This window comes from Acyrthosiphon pisum, chromosome X (genome assembly GCF_005508785.2).
Source record: "Acyrthosiphon pisum isolate AL4f chromosome X, pea_aphid_22Mar2018_4r6ur, whole genome shotgun sequence".
Taxonomy (NCBI): domain Eukaryota; kingdom Metazoa; phylum Arthropoda; class Insecta; order Hemiptera; family Aphididae; genus Acyrthosiphon; species Acyrthosiphon pisum.
In genome coordinates, this window is record NC_042493.1 from 96,015,310 (window position 1) to 96,023,486 (window position 8,177).

The window sequence follows — 8,177 nt, forward strand, 5'->3', positions numbered from 1 at the left end:
AACTAAGAAAAAGATTTTCACCACATAAAATGGATAACTTTGGCTGTGCAACGTTGTTTTTATTTTTTTGATATCATTTATATGAAAAAAATTTTCAAGTTTGAAAAACACAAACAATAATGGTTTTTGAAACAGTAAGAACTGTTTTTCATATAATTGATACCAAAAAAATAAAAACAACGTTTCACAGTCAAAGTTCTACTTTTTATGTGGTGAAAATGTTGTTTCTTAGTTATGACTGTACCTTTCTCGGTTCTTTCCCGCGCAAAACAGATTTTGCTATGTTGTACATTTGTAAGATGGAGACAAGCAGGTGTAGCGTCATCTTAAGTTGACATTACAGTGCCATTTGTTGTATATAAAATTATAAACATGATTTGCTGAGCGTACAATTTATTATGTTACGCACTTGTAAGACGGAGACAACAACAAATGTCAATGTAATGTCCCCTCACTATATTTTTTTTTTTGATTGACTGTAATTTATCATATTCAAAATCAAATTAAGTTCTAAATATTTAAAGTATAAAAACCAGGTTAGTTCTCTCATACATACTCCTTACCATTAATTTTGTCTTAAAATACTTGTCGTTTTAATTTTCAAGCCGTTCAAGGTTTATTATTCAACAGTTTTTTAATTTCAAATATAGAGATGTTTTAAAAACATAAATACATAAAAAAAAAGTAAAAAATAAATTACTTGTGAATTGTAAAATATTTACAGATTAGCGTGCAATCAAATTTTGGATATAACTCATTATTCAGAACAAGTACTCAACCAAATAATACAACACAATTCCAAGGTTTCTTTCCAAGCCATAAAATATAACAGTTAACATACTCTGTTAAGTAAGAGTAATAACTACATTTTATTTTTACCTAATTATAACTTTTCTGTTATATTTTGCTTATTTTAAAATAAAAGATGATGCCACAATTTGTTAGCAATGTGTTTTATCAATAAATTGTTAAAACTTCATTGTATTCAATTTTTTTTTAAGTATAATTAAATATATATTTTATAGAAAATCAATTTTTTGCATTCAATTCATTAGTGAAGTAAATTTAACATTAATGGTTATCATTGTTAATTTAAATTACACAAAACTTTTTCAACATACCTAGGCTAACCAATTTTCAATAATTTCATGATATCTATAAATGAAGATTGAAATGTTTCATTTCTATAATTTTTAGCTTTTGAATTACAATAAAATAACTGCAGATTTCACTATTTTCTGGAATTAAATTACATCTTAGACTTAAAATCAATCAATTTTATACATCACGTAACTTCTATAATAAAATGCTACTCAGATAACCCTATAGTCTGAATTAGGATTGCATATTTCAAATTTGACCTAGGATTCTGGTTAATGACATATTGGGTACAAAATGTTCAAATACAGCTCTACCTGTAATATTATTATTATAAATGTTTGGTAACCAAAAAGTTAGAGTTCTACTCAGAACCATTATTCATTGAATTCAAGTTTGAAACATTCGTTAAACAGGGGTCAGTGGCACCGAACAAACACAGGGTAATGGGTACATTTTTTTAGGTGGTGGGTGGTAGGTGGTTGTTACCGTGGCTCGTGGTGTATGGGTACTAAGTAGCTTAATAATTTTTGGAACAGGCAACAGGGTAATTATTTAATAACTATCAGCAGTCTGGTTCTATTGTCAGCAGCCTGCTCGTGGAGCAGATGAATTATTTCAAAATACATTTTAATTGGTTTTAGATTTAATAATTACTTAAATTAATGTACAGAAAATAATTTAGAATTTATGAAATATTTAGTTTTTGCTTCTATCGAAATATTCAATGAAATTAAAATAAACCCTAACAGCATTCCAAAGGATGCCTTTAAACCAGTCTACTCTGTATATCATACAGAGTAGATTTTGAGTGGAGGAGCGATAAATGTATTGATTTTACAATTATGTGTTTTTTTTTTTTTTGGGTGTGTGTATACACGATAAGTACCTAGTTAAAATAATTCTTCAGTATACTTTAGTAGTGGTGGGAAAGTGGATCTAGTTGGTGCTTCAAGAGGTTAAAATGTTAAATACAGAGTTTAGATATAAGAAAATCTTAGACATAAATAGAACAATTTGTATAAATTTCTAACTCAAAATAATTTGAAAGTTTTCGTGATTTTAACAAATGTTGTCAACATTCCAACTTAACTACTTCAGACGCTCTTAAAAAATTATTTTGTATTTACGTTCAACTTTTATTTTTGATCTCCATTAATTATTATTTATTAACAGGCTTGGAGCCCAATAGAGCAATACAATTTATAGTAATAAATAAATTTTAACAATATAAGTTATAATAGTATAATAATGATGCAGGACTTGAAACCGATATTAGATACAGGTTTTGAATGTCGGTTAAAACCGAAATCGATACTGAAACCGGAAACCAATCGAACAAAATCAAAACCGAAATTGAAATCGGAAAAATAAAAATGGTATTAAAAACCAAAAACGAAATCAGAAAAAATAAATACCGAAATCAAAATCTGAAAAAATAAATTCAGATACTCGAAATTGGAAAAAATATTTTCAGTTTCAAGCCTTGAAAATAACATAAACATTAAAGTAAGCAAACAATAGAATGGATCAAATAAAAATGGTAATTTTGAAAAAATAAAAAAATAAAAAATGGTAATAAACATTGCAGTACTGTTATTAATAAAAACATAGGTGCAACATACGGTGAATGGGATTATTTCTACCATAGTTGGTGTTGTGGAATAGAACAACAAAGGATGATAAAATAAGACCTAGTTGAATAAGTAAGAACTTTAAAACAACAATTTAAAAGGATATTTGTATTAAAATGTTAAGTATTTTGACTAAAAGAACATTTTTATCGTCAATAATTTAAAAAAAATTTAAAAAAATTAAATTTTCTTATGCCCAATAATAACAAAAAAGAGTAGAATATTTTGAATGGTAATAATATGCAGACCTTATTATGCTGTTTCAAATCCACTTATACCCACTTATACCCACTTATACCCACTTTCTAATACCTAGTCTATACCAAACGTGACGAACAAGAAAATGTAATTACGGCAAACGTAAATACACTGTTCAAAGGTATATGCAACAATCACGAAAACAATTCCGTGAAATAAAAATATTTACGAATCAAGCAAGGAGGTTATACTATATTATGTATGTAAGATGTAACCAAAAGTTTATGTTTTGTAAGGACCGTGGTATATAGCTGATTTCAGTGTCGGGCTGTGCAGGGAATACGCGTTATATTATGCTCGTCCAGCACTTTTTGGGATTCCCACTTTACTGCTTACGCTGAACGGAAAAAGGTCGCTTTCCAACGCTTCAACCACGGTCGAAAACCAAACTTTCGGCGCAGGCGTGACAAAAATTATACTACGTATTAAAATTCAATACTTATATTATATTATATTAATTACAAAAATTAAAGACCTGGGGGCAACAACCAGACATATCCTTTTTTTGAAATGTTCAACAGACAAAAAAAAACATTGTAAATTTCAAAAAAAAAAAATTTTGAAAAATGGTAGATTTTAGTTTTAGGGTACAACATATGCACTTATAGATATTGCTTAAATTTTAATAATAAGTTAAGGAAGCGATAAAAACTTGTTTGGACATAATATCTTTTTGTTGAACCGTAGGTATACTTAGAGATGTCTTGTTGACTAAAATCAAAACCAGACATCTCTATTTATATGATATCTCGCTGTATTTAACCGTCTAATTTGTCTGGTTATTGCACTAAACGACGCAGTTTTTTTTTGATTATATGTGCAATCAAAATCTAATTTTAACCAAAATATGGAGATGTCTTGTAGTTGCCCCCAGGTCTTCCATAAAAATGCATAATGTACGTAGTGTAATGATATATTATCAATAATTATATATTATCATAGATATTTATAATCAATCTATCGCGGACCGCCACTACAACTTACCGCTCTCGCTTTTTATTTTGTTCTATCCTACCGATCGATCTAATAATGCGATAATATTTCAGAAAATACTGATCTGAATTCATTCGAATGTCTATTTGAGAACAGGCAGACCACATTTTAAGATTTATGATTTAAATTCCTAATAAATCCCAAATAATCAACGTTTAAAAATTCCGAAAGTGCACAATGTGTACGGTGAAGTAATTAATTATCGATCAGTATCATGGATACTTGAACATTTATAGACCAATACATACATTGTTAAATTGAGAGTAACACAAATCTAGCTATTAGGCAGAGCCTAATTCTTTTCCCTTTCATACGGCCGATAATACTACTACGAGCGTCTCACGAGCTTGACTTTTTATGTGCTATTTATATCAAATTTTGTATATTTTTTTTCAATTTGAAATCCATAAAAGGTTTCCTTTTCATAATTATCATTAGAAATTTATTATTAGAATGTTCCCGAAAAGTTTTACTACCTCTATCATAAAGTAAAATTTCACTGGTAAGTTACGCTATTTATATAGATATTTTAGATTTTTATGAAAAAAATATTGAATTATTAAATTTTATTATTCATAAAAGTATGACACAATACGTCTCCGCTTAAAATAATTTTTTGTACCTATACAAAAATATAATGATTTATCATTGAAGTAAAATATAATACATCCATTACAACGATATGCTCGACAACTACTGCATACAGCAGAGCGGTACCCACTTGTCCACTCTTTCCTTTAATGATAAATTTCTTCGAATTCTGATTTTTCGAATTTTTAGATAATATTATACTCAAAAACCATATCTTCAAATTCTTCATTTATTTTTGTACTTCTGAAGTACAAGCACTTTTCTACTACTGCACTGTTGTGATTCTAACTGTTGTGTTTAAAACAAGTAGGTTTTTAGTAATTAAAATGTTTGTATTAAGGATAATATACCTTAAAAATGGTTTTAGAAAAATACCAAATTGATGCGAAATATTGTACTTGAATACCTATTAATTATACTATCTGATCTAGTATTTATTATACTTAGACCATTTTTACACATTATTAATGTTGATAAATTAATACTAAAATCACTGAAATTTTCAAATCAGCGAAGGCCCAAGGTAGTCCCTATATTTTCCAAACCCATTATCATTCATCATGGAACTATCAAACTTAGTACACGAAGTTAAACACTCAAAAACTACTTGTATGTATTTTGATTTTGATACGTCAACATTTACAGTAAGAGGGATTCTTATTTGAAAAACAGAAATTTGTGTTTCCACAAGATATACACCTAAAGTAGGTAAGTGGTACAAAAAAATTTCAAGAATTTGAATATATTATGTTTTAATTAGGTATATTAAAAATTGAATAAATAAGCGGAAGTTCATGCTCTATGAAACACTTAGTATAACGTCGGGTTTAGAAGCTTAAAGCAATAATTAAATCTGTCTCCAGTTTTTTTGTGTTGATATCAAATATATATCCAGAACTAACATGTGAAAAATCATGAGCTTATTCATTGTAATTGAGTATTATACATATATTTTATCTGAAATAAAACGGAAAACGATTGAAAATATTTAAGTTTTATTTTGGGCGATGTGGGGTAATACACTCGGCGGCATTAGCTGCAGCTAAAATTAATACAAATTATATTATTTATTATAAATCAAAGGCCTAAAACCAGTCTTGTTAAGAATACTTTTCGTATGTAGAACTCGTACTTAATGTCATTACTTGTTATTGAAGTATCTACGAATTTGAATACCTACTGTCTTTCAAAAGTATTTGAATATAAATACAAATATATTTTAAAAGTATTCAAAATACTTTGAAATTTATATAATGTACCTATATATAAATTATATAATATAATACACAGATACACGCATAGTTGTATAATCCAACATCGCCTTGACAAAAAAAGAACAAATTATGTCAGTGTATCTCGGTTTTAGCGTACCTAGCTAAATTCACAGGCAACCCTGCATCGGTGTACGGTGTACCTCAGTTTGTTAACTTATTCGAACGAGATGGATTGAAGACCTATAGCATTTGGTATATTTTCGAATGTGATTTATACTACTTTCTAAAGCCTAAATAGTTCTGATATCTCTAAGAAAAATATCTGAAAATTTTGTAAAAAACGGTCCAGTGTATTATACTGAACCAAAATACACTAACAAATATAGTATAACAATTAACAGCATTTAAATATTCAAAATTGTAGAACAAATTTATAATAATAAATTATTGTATTTACTTGCACAGTTTCGTGACAATTATAGAGATTGTGACCTAATACGGTTTTTCGGTAACCTACCTGAATATAGCTAGTAAGTATGTACCTGGGTCCTAGACGCGTATATTGGCTTACATAATGTATTTGTTTATACTAGGTATAATGTTTATATTATGTTATGTACTTATGTTAAATATTCGAAGATGTGCAAACTAAACATGATAATATAAAGTAAAAATATATTCAATATTAACTTGTTGAAATTTATAAATATTGAAATAATAGCATAATTCGACTATTGTACGCACGCCGTGTTTACACTTATCAATATTGTACCCATTTCACTATTTAGAGGGCTGGAGCGTAGCATGGTTTAAGGAGTAATAGATAGGCAATTTATTTGACATGTACATTTAGGCTGTATCAACGTAATTATGAGTAGTAAATGAACATTAGTGTGGTGGCTATTTTTGTGTGCACTACGACACACTTTGTGTAATACAAAATCATAAAAGTGTAAGTACTACGAAAATGAAAATGTGCACTTGCCACCTAAAGTTTTATATAGATCAGGCAAGGTACCATGTTCAACCTTACTGTCGATATGACATTATAAGACGATATTGTTATTTTGTAGAAATTGTATTCATTGGTACGTCATGTATAATTAATTAATATACGTCATATTTGCTATAATTGTACCTATTTACATCTTCAATATTTATATTACGAAACACTAAACAGAATAATAAGGTACCTACCAAGGAAAATAATATGATTTTTTAATTATGGGCAATGGTAATAGTGATAGCGTGTATCCAAAATAACATTTCAATTCTAAATAACGATAAATGCAAAAATCGTGTAATGTTTTAATTCTAAATAATATAATATATTATGTATCTTTAATGTTTTTGAGCATACATCAATGAAACTTATAAGGAATCTTGCATTAAATTTTCAAGGTGTTTTACGAAGTGAACAATTTTTATCGAGGATAATTTGATAAAAATTTACAAAATTGGAAAAAAATTTCAAGGGTATAACTAGCTTAAAAAGACTAAAAATATTTCAAAAATTATACCGTTTGTGGAAAATGCTAATATAAACATTTGGTGAAATTTTCAAGTTTAATTTTTGAATCATGTGAGTATACCAAAAAATAAAATGGATTTTGTAAAAAAATTACCAGTTTTTTTTGTTTTTCTTGACGCTTTTTAAAAATAATTGGAATTCGATTTCGACCTCTTAATATTACCTGCCATCTAGATTCACTTTTCTATCAGAAAAGATGCTGATCTCGAAAATCGGAGCGTTTTTACTATCCAAAATGTTGCTAACAGACACAAAATAAAACACTCACACCATTCTAAAATCAATAACATACATTCTTTTGCACCGCTCACAATCTAAAATGGAGTGAGCATAATTTGGTAATAGTCAGATACTAATATATATATACTTTATCACCAAACAACAGCACGGTGTATCGGAGTTTATATTTCGTAGTTTCGTTACGTTATACTACGAATATTCGTTTCTACACATTGTTTCAACAGATAAGTTGGTATGTTGTAGGTAGGTACTAAGTATATTACGATGTAATTTTAAATTTATTTTGAAATGCAAAAACAAAAAAATAATTCTAAAGTAAATTAATATGATGTGATAAATGAATAAAGGTATATATCTAAACGGCTAAACGTACAAAATTAACGTGTTTCAGATGATGGTGACGATGAATATTAAGAAAGTGGGATGTCATTAAGGATATGACTCAGTCATATGAGTATATGACTATATTATATATATATGAATGGTTTCAATCGGCTGTTTTTCGACTAATATTTCATATAATATAATATACGAATTATAAAAGGAGTTGGTTAACGTGTTATCCTATAGGATGTAGATTATTTGACAATATGACATTTGATTACAATTTTGTTAGAC

The 8,177-nt window shown here is 27.9% G+C and overlaps 1 protein-coding gene across 1 annotated transcript in view; it reads left to right on the forward strand.

Moving 5' to 3' along the window:
* The window catches only part of LOC100571394, a 2,172-nt gene extending 1,220 nt beyond the window's left edge, over nucleotides 1-952 (forward strand). Inside the window, exon 5 of the mRNA XM_029485695.1 lies at nucleotides 725-952. Coding sequence (XP_029341555.1) covers nucleotides 725-729 — 5 coding nt within the window. The 3' untranslated portion in view covers nucleotides 730-952. The remainder of the gene's footprint in view (nucleotides 1-724) is intronic.
* The last annotated feature ends 7,225 nt before the right edge of the window (nucleotides 953-8,177 follow it).